Source organism: Chinchilla lanigera, unplaced genomic scaffold (assembly GCF_000276665.1).
Source record: "Chinchilla lanigera isolate Chin_1 unplaced genomic scaffold, ChiLan1.0 scaffold00025, whole genome shotgun sequence".
Taxonomy (NCBI): domain Eukaryota; kingdom Metazoa; phylum Chordata; class Mammalia; order Rodentia; family Chinchillidae; genus Chinchilla; species Chinchilla lanigera.
Genome location: NW_004955426.1, coordinates 18,003,336 through 18,019,880, shown reverse-complemented (window position 1 = coordinate 18,019,880; position 16,545 = coordinate 18,003,336). Strand labels below are relative to the sequence as shown.

Sequence of the window (16,545 nt, the reverse complement as noted above, 5' to 3'; positions counted from 1 at the left end):
GGGTGTGTGTGTGTGTGAAAATATATATATACACACATATATATATCTTGTCAGATGTGGTGGTGCATCCCTGTAATCCCAGCACTCGAGAGGCCGAGGCAGGAGGATTGTCATGAGTTTGAGGCCAGCCTGAACTACACAGCAAGGCCCTGTCTCAATCAAAACAAAACAAAAAACACTATCTCACATTTTACATATACATTCCCATGTTGGTGAACATTTGAGTTGTTTTCACTATTTTGTTATTATGTATGTTTCTGCTATGAACATTTATGTTTAGGTTTTTGTGTAAATAATATGTTCCCACTTATCTAGCAGATATACCTAGAAGGAAAATTGTTGGTTTATATATTTAACCCTATGAAGAATTGCCAGACTGGTTTCCAAAGCGGGTGCGTCATTTTATACTTGTACAAGCAGTATATGAAGGGTCTAATTTCCCCACACTCTTACAACACTTGTTATTATGTTGTTTTTATTATAGCCATCATGGTGGTTGTGAAGTACTAGCTCTAATTTTTTTCTGTTTATTTATTACATGTTTGCAGTGTATGATTATATTAATTGTGGGGAGCTGGTACATGTACACATCTTAATTCTTACTTCCCCTTTCCCTCCCTCCCTCTTCCTTCTCCCTTTCTGTAGTGCTGAGGTTGACCCCAGGGCCTCCCGTATGCTAGGCAAGAGCATGGTGGTGCAACCCTGTAATCCCAGCACTCAGGAGGCTGAGACAGGATGACTGCCCTGCATTTGAGGGGCCAGCCTGGGGTACATAGTGAGTCTAAGGCCATCCTGAACTACCTATTTTGGTTATACCTAGTGTTTATCTCACTTTTTAAAATTTTTATTAGCACATATTTGCAGTACATAATGATTCATAACACATCTCAAGTCTTTTTATCCCCGTTCTCTCTACCCCCTTTTTATTTTGCGAGGCATCAGATTCACTTATTTACAAGTCCTTATAAAGTTATTTATCATATATACAGATTAACAACTTAATACACATCTTCTGTAGGTCAAAAGTTTGGGAGTGACTTAGCTATGTGGGTACTACCTCAAAATCTTGCACTAGGTTTTAGCTGAGCTGTTGACTAGGACTATCGTCGATTGACTGGGTTGGAAAACCTGCTTCCAAGAGGGGTCCATCACTCACGTGAGAGTGGGCGGAAGGCTGCAGTTCCTCTACATGGAGCCCTCCCCAGGGATGCTTCAGTGCCGCGACTTGACGGCTGGCTTCTCCCAGTTGAATGATGAAAGGGTGCAGGGATGGCGGTCTGGGTTGTAAAGGCGTTTATGACCTAGTCTGAGAAGTCACACAGGATCAGCCTTGTCGGCTACATTGCACTCGTTACAAGAGTTAGTGAGTCTGGCCCGCCGTCAAGGGGAATTGGGCTTCACATTTTAAGGGAAGGATTATCAGAAGATCTGTTGGCGAAATTTTAAAACGTGCAGGGTTTGAGGGTGGAAAACAACTGGATGGCAAAGTCAGTCCTGGAAGATTCACTACCCCCCTGTACATTTTTTTTTGAATTATGGATTTGATTCTATGAGTCAAATAATGAACTTTTTTTTTTTTTTAACACAAAGAAACATTTTAAGCTGTTTAGTAAAGAATCGGATGAGAGATGAAGGGACAAAGGATTGAAGAGGATGTCAGTGGGAGAAACTGGTTCAAGCGAAACTGACCTTTACTCACAGAGAGTGACAAAGGGAAGAGAAAATAGGAAAAGGAAGAGCCCGACGTTCCCCGCAACTTAGCATTCTCACTTTCCAGTACACTAGTTCTGGATAATGGATCTGTGGACGGTAAGCCACACCCTGTGGTCATGTTTATCTTAAATAATACTGGATGGCCCACAGTGCCATTTCGGGATACTGTTTTACTTACTCTCCTTTCTACCCCTCTCAGATCTGACAGCTATTCTTGAACATAATTTGCACAAACCGCCAAGCACAACAAGAGGATTGAAGCTAGTAATTACATCGAGAGAGAGTTAATGTGTACAAAGACGTGGCACGAAACCCAACAGGTTTATTGTCTCCATAAAAGGATCCTTCAGGTCATGCGCACAACCGCGTGCAGTACTAACTGTACAGTGCTCCCCGCGCCCTGGTCGCTTTACTGCCCATATCGCTGGCAGAGAGGTCAAAAGTTTGACGAACAGCAGCAGCCTGTTTGCGTAACCTTTCCACGCCTAGGAAACACTGCACGTCCACTTTCGCACCATTCACACGCAGGTGCTTCTTTCCCAGGGTCAGGGCGTCCGGGCGGAGCGCGCCCCTCCCGCCCCACCAGCCGCAAGCACAGCCCTCGCGGCCGCCGCGGGGCCCCGGGTGTCTAGCGGGATCCCGGCCACGCGGCAGCCGCCCCCGAGGGCTCTCGCGTCCGCGGCGCTGAGGGACGAGCGGGCCCACTCTCGCGCGGCTCTGCCCGTCTTCGGCTCCGTCCTGGTCGTGAGGGGCGGAGGGAGAGACGAAGGGAAGGAGGACGCACGCCGGGCACAGCCGCGGCTCCGCTGACCCGGAGACGGTGAGCCTCGCGGACGCCCGCGGCGGCGGCGACGGCGACGGGCCCCGCCCCCCCCGCTGCTTCCGGGGCCCTCGGCGCCGCCCCGCGCCGGCGCTGCCACATCCTCCGGTGACGTCAGCCCGCGCCGCCATATTGGAAAGGCGCCGCCGCTGCCTCCGCTTCGGATTCCGTCCGGTGTGGGGGCCGCGGCCGCGGGCAGGAAGGCGCCCCTCTCCCGCCCCGCCGACGCCCGGCCCGCCGTCGCCCCATGACGGCCTCAGGTCTGGTTACCGACGGACGTCGCCCCAGCGCCAGGATTTAACCCGGAAGCTCGGGTCTGGGGCCGGGCGGGGGGGAGGAGGAGGAGGGAAACCCGGTCAGTCCCGCGGCCCCCTCGGCCCGGCGCGGCGCCTGGGCCGGAGCCATGACCTCGCTGACCCAGCGCAGCTCGGGCCTGGTGCAGCGGCGCACCGAGGCCTCCCGCAACGCCGCCGACAAGGAGCGGGCGGCGGGCGGCGGCGGCGGCAGCGGCGAGGACGACGCGCAGAGCCGCCGCGACGAGCAGGACGACGACGACAAGGGCGACTCCAAGGAAACGCGGCTGACCCTGATGGAGGAGGTGCTCCTGCTGGGCCTCAAGGACCGAGAGGTGCGGGCGGAGCGGGGGCGGGGGGTCCGGGGGACCCGGGCGGGCTCCGGCTTCCGGCCCGCGCACCTGCGCGCCGGGCCCCGAGCCCCGAGCCCCGCGGCCGGGAGCGGCCGGAGCGCGAGGAGTTCGGAGCGGGCTTCCCGCTGCGCGGCCCGGTGCTTTCCAGGGCGCGCCGGTGCAGATTGCTCGGATTTTTCCTCTCCCTTTCCATCCTGTCCTTTCAGCCCCGCGGCGGCGTGCCTTTCTTCCTCGTCGTTTCTTCCCGAGTTTGTTCCGTCCGCGCAGACCCTGGCTTGCAGTGCCAGCCTGGAGTCTGCCCGGGGCACCGAAAGCCCCGGCTCGCCAGCGCCCCGAACCCGGGGCTTTGCAGGTTTTTAAGGACCTAGGAGGTAGCCACAGATCGGGTCGGCGAGGGGTTTTTCTTTTTACACTTCTGGACGGGTTGTTTTAGAATTATAAAACAACATTGAGAGGAAAAGTTTATTTCACTGAGTCGAGTTGGAAGTCACAATTCCCATGGAACCCGGAAAATGATTTTTGAAAAGATAAAAGTTTTAATGTTACTTTTAAAGACTTGGACAGTGATTTTTCTAGGTGAATTTGCTTTTAGGTGAGAGATTATTGTTAGTGTTACTGTTCAATTTTACCGTTGACTGTTCTCAGGAAGGTTTTTTGTTTTTCATTTTGAGGAGGATTTTCTCATGAGTTACTTGAAATTCTAGGCTTGTGATTTGATGACAGGCCTCAGAGTTAGGGTTTAAGTTTCAGTACGTATTTTTTCATATACAGATGTTTGAGAGTGATCCTTGCCCCCACCGTCTCTAGAGTTTTCACACGGAAAAGAGTTGAAACACTGCTACAGTAAGCACGTATTTATAGTTAGCAAGACTCTGCCGTTACCGTTTTTGGTGTAGTTTGCTTTGTTACCTCTCTATCCGTCTCCAGAAGTGATTAGTTTTGAAGGCAGACCTGTGGACAACACATGATTGCATGTGATTGGATGTTCTCTGAATGATAATGTAGTGAGGGGGCCCCAGAAGTTTGTTTCATTTTTTTCAGCATGAAAACTACAGATAGCACCTTTTACGAGTCAAATACAAAAGTATCTGAGGGTGTGTGTGTGTGAACACAAAACCTTCACACTGAGCTACATCACTAGCCCTTTTTTTATTTTAAAAATTTATTTATTTGCAGTACTGGAGGTTGAACCCAGGGTTTTTATACACAGCTATATCCCCAGCTCATTTAAAAAAGTATTTCGAGACAAGGTCTCACTGAATTTCCCAGGTAGGTTTAAATTTGTGATATTCTTGCTTCAGCCTTTCAGTGTGCTGGGATTACAGGTGTGTGCCGCCAGACTTGGTTTAAGTTTTTTTTTAGTCAGTTTTCTAAGTTTGGGAAAGTGGGAAAAAATTTCATCCTTAAAAAGCAACTTTTGCTAGTTTCCCAGAAATTTGCAGCTGTAGGTGGGTTTTATATGGACTGGTTGCAGTTTAGTAACCTAATGAACTGACTTTTACCTGGCATCTTGATTCATAGGTCGTATAACTGTCACCTTGGAAAAAGTTGATGTTCTCTAGCTGTGAAAAGGTCCCAGTACCTGTTCTGAGTTGTGATGGTGAGAATAGGCTTTATGTTAATTTCGTTTTTGTTCGATGGATGAAAACATGAACCGGACGTTAGTATTCTAGTAATGTGATTTTAGAATTTATTTACTTGATTTTTAAGGCTTTACAGTTTGGAATCTTGGCAATAAACAGGTTTTTTTCTTTTGGGGTAAAGATAATGCAGATTACATAGAAATTTTAGAAATTACTATGAAAGTAAAATAAAAATCATATTCCAGGGTTAACATTTTGCTTTATAGGTTTTGATACTTCTGTGTGGATAAAACTGTAAAACTAAACGCTAAAAACAAACTAAAACAAAAACTAGGTTTTGGTGTTGAGTTACAATATGAGAAATGGTGAGAAAGTACCTTTTGGTTTTTTAAATGTGTTACTTTAAATGTCTAAGCTAAAGCTATTAACATGCTTTTATTTTCTATGGTTGGTTTTCGCGAAGGCAATCTAAAGTATTCGGTTGAAGTTTAATGATACTTCCACGATTTAGACAATTTGATCGTTCTTTGGCAGTAATTGAAACCATCTGTTGTTTTTATTTCGACTTAGTGGAGACTATACTTTGCAAGTCATGGCAGAGATCCAGAAGTTAGCTATTTCTGAGCGCTTCTTTTTTTATTTTTGGGTACCTGGAATTGAACTCAGGACCTCAGGGCTGCCAGGAAGCCCTGTGCCACTGGTGCCACTGCACTAAATCCCCAGCCCCTCTGAGGGGTTTCTTGCAGATTTCAGAAACCGTGTAGGGAGTATGTTTCCTCTTTTGTAGGTGAGTCTTGGGTGTTTGCTGGCTGCTTTTGCATTACCTTAGACTTTGGTTTTAGAGACTAGCCTCTGGTTTTTCCTTTTGTTGGATGCTCTACACTCAGTCTAGTCATGTTTTTCTCCTTTAGAGGTTCCTCCTCTCCCTCATCTTAAATCACTCTCTTTAGGAGGCCAGAATTGGTTTCTTACCCTGATACTGGGCATTTATGCTTTTAATATTAGATTTCAGTTTACTAAATTGGTTATTAACAAGTTTTAAACTTTAGTCATAATCTGTAGTTTAATCAGTTCACTACTATATGATTTCTAATTGTATCCATCTTTTTAGATAGGTACTTCTAAGATACAGTGTTTGAAAGTTCACAGGGGGGTGGTGAAATATGTTTGTTAAGCTCAGGACTCTGGGAGACTGAGGCATGAGGATTGTCATAAGTTTAAGGCCTGCCTGGGCTACATAGTGAGTTTAAGGCAGGCCTGAACTACATAACAAGACCCTGTCTCAGGAAAAAAAAAACATTAAATTTGGGCAAGTCATTAATGTTGGACATAATTATCAGGTAGCTTTATCTGAAATCAGCATGATCAATTTTAAGAAATTGCTGAATGCGAAATTTATTTTGATTTTAAAAAATAGGCTTGTTAAATGTTTTTGGCTCTTTAAAATGTTACGTTTGTAAAAATATTAAACCTGTAGAAAAGTACACAATAAAAGTGATGAATTTTCACAAACTGAATATTGTTAAACCAGTACCTTCAAGGGCAATAAACAGAATATGATCAACTCTCCAGAAGCCTCATTTCAATTTTTTTCCAGCCACTACCCACCTACCTATTCCTCAAGGGTAACCATAGCTTAATGTTGATATTCAGCAGAGTTTAATTTCGCCCAGTTTTTTTTTGTTTTTTTTGAGTAAGGTCTCATTACCTGTATAATTCATGCAGGCCTGCAATTAACTGTATATAGCCTGGGCTGGCCTGGAACTCTCAGCAGGCCTCCTGCCTCAACTTCCGGAGTGCTGGGATTACAAGTGGATGCCACCATGCTGAGCTTTCATTCTTACTGTCTTATCAGTTTACTTTTAACATATTTATAATCTAGTGTATTGTAGAAATTGCATACTTCGGTTTGTATTCTGAATTGTCTTCCCCTCCCTTTTATTGAACCCGAGATTCAGTTTGCTAATAAGCAGATAGTTTTGTTATTGGAGTCTCCTGGCTAGGCCAAAATGTTGTCTGGTAGGTCCTTCTAGTTAAGGAGTCCTGGGTTGCCCACCTCTCCTCTTAGTTAGATTCCAGGTGCTTGTCTGGAACAAAGACTTGAACAAAACAAGCAAAAAGCAGTGGCATGGTTTATTTGAAAAAGTAAAAGTGAAGAGTGAGGAAGAACCTGGCTCAACTGAACAAGCTTGGGTGGAGAAAAAGGAAAAAGCAAGGTAAAAGAACATTCTGGAGAAATCAGGGTGGGCTATCTGGTGGAAAGTCACAGTAGCAAGCTTTTCTTGGTGTCTGTGTCCTTTATAATACTGTCCAAATCTTGAGGAAACCTGCGAGAATTTTGATACATTTGGGTCCTGAGCGGTGGTGCTGGGATCTCATACCTCAGGCTGAGGTCAGGTCTAGGCCATCCTATTGAAAACCTGTTCTGGAGAAGTCCACCTGTAGGGTTTTGGGAACTGTTCTTCCCCACGTGTTCTGGGATCTCTGTAGTAGGTCTCGCCTACTTCTCTAGCCAGTTTTACCTCACCCTAATCTGTTCCAGTTTTGTTTGAGATTACCTGTTAAGGCTGTGTATGTGAAAATACAGTCAGGGTGATTGAGTTTTTTTTCCCCCCCTGGATCCTACTGAGGATTGAACTCAGGGCCTTTGCACTGTGTCACATTTCTAGCCCTCTTTATATTTATTTTGAGATAGGGTCTTGCTAAGTTACTAAGTTGCCCAGTTTGGGCTTAAATTTGTGATTCCCTTGCCTCAGCATCCCCACAGTATTAGGATTACAGGTGTACACTGTTAAACCCAGTATTTTTTTTTAACTTAAGTTCACATTTCATATTTGTTTTTACTGATACTTTACCTTTCTGGCTTTTATGACAGAAGTCTGGACCCTTTGGGATTCTAATGCTCACTGTGGGAAATGAGTTGGTGACATGGGTAAATAACTTCAAAAATCATGGCAAGGATGGAAGATAGGTTTACACTTGAATTTAACTTCCAGATAATTAGCAAGATTTATGTCTTCGCCCCTACTTTTGTGTTTGAGTTGGTGGGGCAGTAGAAGTGGCAGGTGTTTTCTTTTCTCCATTTATTATTTATTTTTGATGTACTGGGGAGTAAGTCTAGGGCCTTGAGCAAGCCAGGCAAGCACTCTACTACAGAGCCACATCCCAGTCCCTTACTTTTTTTTTTTCCATAGATGCTTCCAATAGAGCAATTATAGGATGTTTCATTGAGAGTTACCACCGATACAGGGTGTGGTGACACATGCCTATAATCCCAGCACTTGGGAGACTGAGGCAGGAGGATCTCTGAGTTTGAGGCCAGCCTGGGCTACATAGTGAGTCCGGGCCCACCCTGAGCTACTGTGCATAGTGAGGCCCTGTTTCAAAAAAAAAACAAAAGAAAAAAAAAATTACCAGATGTCATAACCAACTAAATTTTTTTTGGTGGGGGGAGGGATTCTTTGAACCCAGGGTCTCATTACACATTCTTTACCACAAAGTCACAGCCCAGCCTCTCACATAACTTTTGAATAACTTCATTGGTGGCAAATCTTAGTCTATTATGGTTGGACTTGTTTATTTTAATTTCTTTTTTTGTGGGGAGGTGGTGGTACCTTGCTATGGTGTTCAGGCTGGCCTGGAACTCTTCAGCCATCCTCCTGTCTCAGCCTCCCAGGTGTTGTGATTTCAGCCGTGTGCCACCATGCCTGGCTCATACCTTTATTTTAAAATAGATGTTTGTGAAAAGATTGCAACTTATTTTAGTAGCATAGTACAGTTTTATAATGTAATCTAGTATAGTTCGAGGTTTTTAAAACTTTTTTTTAAACAATTTCTTTTCCTGTTACTTGTTTGATAAACCTCTGATCTACAAGAATACAACCAATAATAAAGTACAGTATATTACCTCAAATGATTTCTTTGGAGTACGTTTTAAAGCTTAAGAATATCTTAAATTATAAAGTAACTTTTTATTTTAAAGAGAATTGAGAAAAATGAACAATAGCAAAATGCCAACAACATAGACAAAAACAAAACAAAGCAAAAACAGTAAGAATGATACAGGGTTTCAGAACAAAATGATAAGGATTAACAGTAGTTGTTATATTACATATTTTTATCTTCATCGAAGTTGGTCAGGTTACCAGATGTAAGAATGCAAGATTAATCAAACCATTAAAAAGAATAAAAAATAAAAACAAGAAAGCTATAAATGATACCAAACAAGATGGAATTCAACAATGATTGTTATTTTGCATATTGTTGTCTTCAGATTAGTTGTTCAGATTACCAGATATAAGCATGTAAAATCGATCAAAATAAATAAATAAATGAATAAAGCATTAACTGTTCCTTTCAATAAACCATTAGACATCAGCAGTACAGTTACCCCAGCCATCCTTTTGTGTATGTATATTTCTTTCTCCCTTTCCCTTTCCCTTTCCCAATCCTAGTTGTTTCCTCTTTTGAGCAATTTCTTTCCCTTTCCTTATTTTCAAACAGTAGATGTGTTTGGTTTATGTATCCCTTTAATGGAAAATTGTCCTGGCAGACATGGTGGCGCACTTCTGTAATCCCAGCACTCGGGAGGCTGAGCCAGGAGGATTGTTTTGAGTTCAAGGCCAGCCCGGGGCTACAAAGTGAGATCAAGGCCATCCTGAACTGTATAGTGAGACCCTGTCTCAAAAAAAAGACAAAATTTTCAGCAATTGGAGTTTCAAAACAGAATATTTGGTGCTTGTGTATTTCCTAAGGCAAAAGGATGTAGCTTTCATTTTATACTTACAGACCAAAGGTTAAAAATGTCTCAACAGGAGCTTTATCTTTTAAAGGTTCTTGTTTTTTGTTTTGTCTCATTTCTTTTCCTCCTGAGACTTGATTATAAAAAATTTCAGATTTTTGGGTTGTAGGATTTTTAGTTGTTTGAGATTTGAAATATGGAGTCAACACTTCCGTGGTCTATGGAAGAGTTCTCATCTTGTTAAATGACATTTAGGAGCAGTATAACAAATGTAGGATTCAAATTTCATCTGTTAATCAAAGGTTTACTGAGCACATTCTCTGCCAGGCCTTTCATTAGGTACAGATCCTCTAGTCTTCATATTCTGTAATCTTCAAGTTTGTTTCATTTTAGTTTCATGCATTGTCATTGGGGGTAATGTCATTCCCTGGAGAGGGAAAACTTTCTGGGGGTGGTGTTGTGAAAAGTATACCCTTTATGTATAAAGTTCAGATAGACATAACAGTGAACAAATAAATACATAGTATAACCTATCTTTGAAAAATTTATGGGAGAGGAGTTAATTGGGGGGAAAAAGTCTGAAAATGCATCTTAAAATAGCTATAATAGCTGGGCATGGTGATGTTTGCCTGTGATGCCAGCACTTTGGAAGCTGAGGCAGGAGGACTCCTGAGAGTTTAAGGCTAGCCTGAACTACATAGTGAGACCCTGTCTCAAAAACAAAACAAAGCTCTAAAAGGTTCATCATCACTGGTCTAGCTCTTTTAAAGTTATTTAAAAGATTTTTAATTTGAAATAGGGTCTCATTAAGTCACTATGTTGCCCAGGTTGGGTTTGAACTTGGGATCCTCTTGCTTCAGCCTTCCACAGTGCTGGGATTATAGGTGTGTGATACTATACCTGGGGTTCATTTATTGTCTACTAGGCACTTTGCTAGGAAAGATACATATATAAACATATATTTGTGTGTGTAATTACAAGTTATGACACAGTGTAGAGAATAATGTAGTGGGAGACACTTAAAAATGAGTCCTTTAAGGAAATACTTAGGCTGAGATCTAACAAATGATTAGGAACTGAGTTTATTGAAGGTAGTCTCAAATATTCAGTCTATAAGGTGAAAGACCTTGGTGTGGTGTTTGAGGAACTGAAAAGTGGTCCAGGTGGCAGGAGTGGAGTGATGGGGAGAGGGTACCTTGGCATGATGTCTGAGAGGGGCAGACCACAAGCCAGGTGACACTCTGACTGCTTATTCTGGTGAATGTGATTATTTCTTACCTTCTCTACACCTCAGATTTATGCATTCATTTTCTTTCTCTGTTTTTCATTTTTGTTGTTATTTTGATGATGGAACATTGGAGAAACTGTTGAAAGATTTTGAGTAGAAATACATCCATTCTTCATTTAAACAAAGTTCTAGATGGCAAGTGGGATTGAATAAAGACTATAAAGAAAATATGTTCCTTCTCCAATGACGTTTACCCCCATGCTCACTTAAAAAGGGGATGAGCTAGGACTGATTGTGCATGCCTCACAGCACTTGGGAGGCTGAGGCAGGAGGATTGCCGTGAGTTCAAAGTCAGCATGGCTTACATAGTGAGTTTAAGGGCAGTCTGGACTATATAGAGGACTGTGTCACAAAACAAAGTAAAACAAAACAAAAGTGGTGATAATCACTATGTCTTAGAGTCACAGCTCTTGGACTTGAAGTATGACTGCTGATTCTGCAGTATGAATGTGGTCCTATTTTTTACTTTCTCTAAACCTCAGATTCATCTCTCTCATTTTTTTGTTTCTATTGTGATTTGGTTTTGGTTATTGAACTCAAGGCTTTGTGCAGGCTGGACAAGTGCTCTGCCACTCAGCCATACTCCATCCCTTGTTAGGTCTTACTAAAAAGATGATGTTAAATGTACTTTAAAAAGCCTACTTTGTCAAAAGCCCTTAAACAATTCATTTACCTGAGAGGCAGTTAGAATCTGCTTATATATTGTTTTACGCTTTTTGTAGTCATCAGTGGCAGGTATGGAAAGAACTGTGTAATACCTCTTCTGTTTGCGGAGGGATGAAGGAAGTCACTGCTAGACTATTCATTAAACCAATAGGTGTTGGAAGGCAAGGCAAATAGGCTAGTGTTAGTTTTAGCCTTGCCGGTAGTAACTGGCAAGTTTCTTAACTTCCCTGAGCTTCAGTTCCATTATCTTGTGAAATTCGAAGATCTTCTAAGGATTAGACATGATACACATCACATGCCTGATGAGACTCCTTGTGAGACTCTTGTTCATTTTATTTTGGGAGGCTTGACGGTAAAAGCTCTGTAAGGCTCTGCTCAGTTCCTTCATTCTTTGTGTTCTTCAAATTCAAGTTCATGGATTCTTTTTCTTTTCAAATCTGTCATTGAGCTCTTCTAGTAAAAGTTTCAATGAAGTTACTGTACTTTTCAGTTACAGAATTTCCATCTCTGTGGAAATTGTGTATTTGATTAATCCCTTTCTTGAATATCATTTTTTTTTGGGGGGGGGGTCTCTTTGAAACAGGGTTTTGCTGTGCAGTTCAGGCTGACCTTGAACTCACTTTGTAACCAGGCTGGCCTCAAACTCACAGTGATTCCTGCCTCAGCCTCCCCAGTGCTGGGATTACAGGCATGCCCCACCGTGCCCAGTTCTTTAACTCTTTAAATGTGGTTTGCTTTAATTTCTTTTTTTTGTTTTTTGCTAGTTATTTGATAGTTGTGCAGTTTGTATTTGCTTAATTGATAACTGTTTTTTAATGTGTTTTAATTGTGTGCTGCAAGGATGAGAATGTCACAATGTCATTTGCTTATAAAGGTAAATGAGATATGGCATTTAAATTTTCAGTGGTGTTAAATAGTAAGCATCTGCCTTCATTGTCATGCTCACACTTGCTAATTTTCTAATAGCAACTAAAGATTAAGTCAGTGCAAATTTGAATGTCTTAGTCATGCTTTAGTCTTGGCTTTTGATGAATCTTTTAGTTATAGTTTCTAGACTTGAAATAAAGAGAAAAAAACCATTATCAGAAACATAATATTGAGTCCTGAAGTTTGTTAAATTCGTTTTGGCCTTACCTTCTTAAAAGTTATGTGTTTGCAAAAACAGAAATTCCTTCCAAGTACCATAAGTAAAAGGAGACACAAGTGTATTTCATAGAAATCTGGTTCAGTTCAACTACATAGGTGTGTTCCTGTTTGTCTGTGTGTCTGTCTCTGTGTGTCTCTGTCTCTGTCTGTCTGCCTTAGTCTGCCTCACATTGCATATCCCCTCCATGTGTATGTCAGTCTATCTTGTCTCCTAACCTCCCTTCCAGGCCTTCACTATGTAGTCCATGTTGATCTTGAACTTGCTGTGGTAGGCCAGGCTGGCTTCTAACTCATGATCTTTGTGCCTGAGTACTAGGATTTAGGTGTGTGCCACCATGCCTGACTTTTGTCTCTCATTTTACTCTGCATTATTTCTTCTGCTTTTCTTTGTTTACCTTTATTCTCTTTTTTGCATTTGGACAAAATAACCAGATTGCTTTGAATCCACAAAACCAGTTAAAACTCCAGTGGGCATAGCTGTGTAACTGAACTACTATGGCAAGTTCATATTCTTGTGTCATCCGTGCGCAGGTGCCATGCAGTCTTCTCTGTATCATTCCAATTTTAGTATATGTGAGCATGGCAAGTTCATATACTCAAGAGGGAGACTTTGGTCCATTGTGCATCAGTTAGATGTGGCAGGTGCGGTCACCTCTTTCTGTGGGTTCATGCCCTCTTTCTCATTTTCTCTGTTTTTGTTGTCTTTTTGAGATAGGGTTTCACTGTGCTGTTCAGGTTGGCCTGGAATTCACTTTTAGCCCAGGCTGGCCTTGAACTCGCAGTGTTTCTCCTGCCTCAGACTCCCAAGTGCTAGGATTACAGGTGTGCTCCACCATGTCTGGCTCTGTGGGTTCTTTAGATGGGGCAAATTTTCTAAAAAGGTGATCTCTAAACCAGATGTGGTGGCTCACGCTTGTAATCCTAGCATTTTGGAAGACTGAGGCAAGAGAGGATCACAAGTTTGAGCCCAGCCTGGGCAATTTAGCAAGACCCTGTCTCAAAATAAAATAAAAATGGACTAGGGATATAGCTCAGTGGGAAGCTCCTAGGTTCATTACTCAGCACTGTAAAGTGTTTCTGTGTGGGAGATCAGTTCTGGATTGTATTTGCTAGTAAATCCAAATGTTTTGGTTACCTGATACTTTGTTTTGTTGAAGAAAGTCTGTGTAGAAAGCCATTTCTAAAACATTGGTTATACCAGAATTGAGAAGTCTCTAGAAACATTGCATAGAAGATACAGTACAATGTTTTGTTTTAGTGGTTTCATTTTGAAATATTTTGTATGCAAAATTTATTTTATATACTTTGTATACATTGATTAATTGAAAATTAGGGAATATATTTTATTTTGTAAAGATTAAATCCAGAAATTGCACACAGATTGGCAGATAAACTGTTTAGCCTGGTTGGTGGTAAAACTTGAGTTGTAACTGTTGGGAAGATAGGACTTTTTTTGTTTTTGAGACAAGGTTTTGCTATGTAATTCAGGCTGGTTTTGAACTCACTGTGTAACCCATGCTGGCCTCAAACTCATAGTGATCCTCCTGCCTCAGCCTCCCAAATGCTGGGATTAACAGGCATGCACCCCACACCTAGCTGCAAGATAGGACATTTTATATTAAAATTGACATTTTTATTCTTGTGAAAAATCAGAAGATGTGTGAAGAGTGAGCCTGTATTTTGCACATGGCAGCAGTTGTTTAGAGCTAAGTCGTCATCCTGTGTAAGAGGGTAGAGGACATGCTTTGATTTGTACCAGTCCACATCCTGGCTCTGTATTCAGTCATGTTCTTTGCTTGTATATTCTGTGTTTGCATTTGAATTTGCAACCTCCCACCTTCATGCCATTCTAATTGTGTATGTTTGTCATTACTAAACAATTACTGTTTGCCAGGAGTTGTGCTTTATAGATAATTTAATTTTCACAAGTGTTACTTCACTGTTTCATATGAAGAAAACTAGTCTCAAATGTAATTCTGTAGTGTAGTCTGTGGCAGAGCTGGGGCTGATTCAAATTTGCTAGGTCTTTATTGTTCAAAGTCTGGTTGGTTAAGCACTGTTCTTTACTACCTCCTACTTCTCTTTTAATTTGTGGTCCTTAGATGTTTTCATTGGAAACTTTTAGTGCTTCTAGTATTTTATTTTTATCATACTATTTTTCTTTTTTCTTTTTTTTTTTTTCTTTGTAGTGCTGGGGATCGATCCCAGGGCTTTGTGTATGCAAGGAAGAGCTCTACCACTGAGCCACATCCCTAGCCCTCTTTATCATATTATTGCCATTATCTTTATTTTTACCGTAGAAGTTTGGACAGCTATAGCGTTTCCTTAATGACATCCTTGTCTAACCAGTTTTCTGTCCCTACTCTGTAGAAAAGTCTAAAATAAAGATGATCATAACCTTCAGACATGACTACTGCCAGCATTTTTCTTTTCATCTACTAAAATGGAAGCATTCTCTATATATGATTTGAGTACTGTTTCTCATTTTTGTAATGGCCCCTCTATACCAGGATTTAATAAACTGATTTCTGTGAATTACAATCTGAAAACTGTAAAGGTATATCGTAAATAGAAGTGTTCCAAAGACAGTAAAGTATGAAAAGTATTGAAGTCACTTGTTTTTGCTCACTTTTATATTTTTTTGTTACTGCGATAAAATCTGAGATCAGTGTATTTGTACATAAATGTGTGTAGTGTTTCCTAACTAAAGGTCTGTATATTAGCTTTCCTGTTGCAGAGACAGAATACCCAGCACTCACAATTTAAAGGAAGACAGGATTAATATAGCTCTTGGTTTCAGGAGATTTAGTACATGGTTGCAGTTAGCAGGCCTCAAGGCAGAAACTTGATGGTAGAAGGCTGTGGCAGGACAAAGCTGCTTAGTTCATGGCCACCGAGAAGCAAAACGCAACAGGTGAGGGACCATATATAATAACCAAGGTCATACCCCCCCATATATATATTTTTTTGGAGACAGGGTTCTATGTAGTTCAGATTGGTGTAGAACTCATTATGTGGCTCAGGCTGCCTTCAAATGTGTAATGATCCTCCTGCCTCAGCCTCGCCTCCCAAGTGCTAGGATTACAGGGATGCACCACCATGCCTCATTTCATGTTGTAAATATTTTTGTGAGACATGAAAATCTTACAATTCTTGGTTGTATCCCTTTATGATATTTATACTATATGCTTCATTATATTTGATTGTGAGTTGCTAACCTTTTAGGTTCCTTCTTCAAGCTTCTGAGTAAATAAGCACCTTAGGGTCACTCAGTGCACTAATAGTGAGAACTCTTTCACTATTTGCAGTTTTGAGGGGCTGAACAAACAATACCTCTTTTCCCCTATTTAAGCTGAGCCACTTGAGGGTGAGGGAAAGTAGTCAGGCAATTAGAGATCCAAGTAACTGTTAATCTTGCCACTGAGAAAATGCCGTGTTGGAGGTTGCCTAGATGTGCTTTGAACACTGGGTTTCCTGTAGTCTCTGTCCCCTAAATTTTGACATTGAAACTGTCCAGTGAAAGAAGGACTATGTCCAGAGAGCTTGTCCCCTGGATCATCACCTCATTTATTACTGTACCATTCTTTCTACTGGGCTCCTTGCTCTTGGATGGCATACTCTATGAAAAGAGAAGTCTAACCCAGTTCAGATTCACACTACCTTACGAGATCAGCCCTGGAGATTCCCAACAGTAGAAGATGGGTGCAGGACTCTGTAATAAACTCAGCTGGTGCACCATTGGGAAAGTTTCTTACCTATCTGGGAAATAATAGTTCATCTTAAACACCTGGTATGTACAAGTACAGTTGTTTTAAATTAGTTTCCACAGTTCTCTGATTTCATGTCTCCTGTTTTATTCTTCCCAACTTTCCTGTGGTCTGTGAGCTGCACATGATAAAACTTTTCTCCCCAGTACTGAGGATTGAACCCCAGGACCACTGA

General features: G+C 41.8%; 1 protein-coding gene and 1 long non-coding RNA gene across 3 annotated transcripts in view; one reads left to right on the top strand and one right to left on the bottom strand.

The window, feature by feature from the left end:
* The window catches only part of LOC102021899, a 31,980-nt gene extending 30,171 nt beyond the window's left edge, over positions 1-1,809 (bottom strand). The window contains exon 1 of the long non-coding RNA XR_261200.2: positions 1,157-1,809. This is a non-coding gene — a long non-coding RNA (uncharacterized LOC102021899). The remainder of the gene's footprint in view (positions 1-1,156) is intronic.
* Positions 1,810-2,839: 1,030 nt separating this feature from the next.
* Golph3 (golgi phosphoprotein 3 (coat-protein)) overlaps positions 2,840-16,545 on the top strand; it is a 36,528-nt gene continuing 22,822 nt past the window's right edge. For both annotated transcript variants that reach the window (XM_005386155.2, XM_005386154.2), the window contains exon 1: positions 2,840-3,161. In XM_005386155.2, coding sequence (XP_005386212.1) covers positions 2,937-3,161 — 225 coding nt within the window. In that variant the 5' untranslated portion in view covers positions 2,840-2,936. The remainder of the gene's footprint in view (positions 3,162-16,545) is intronic.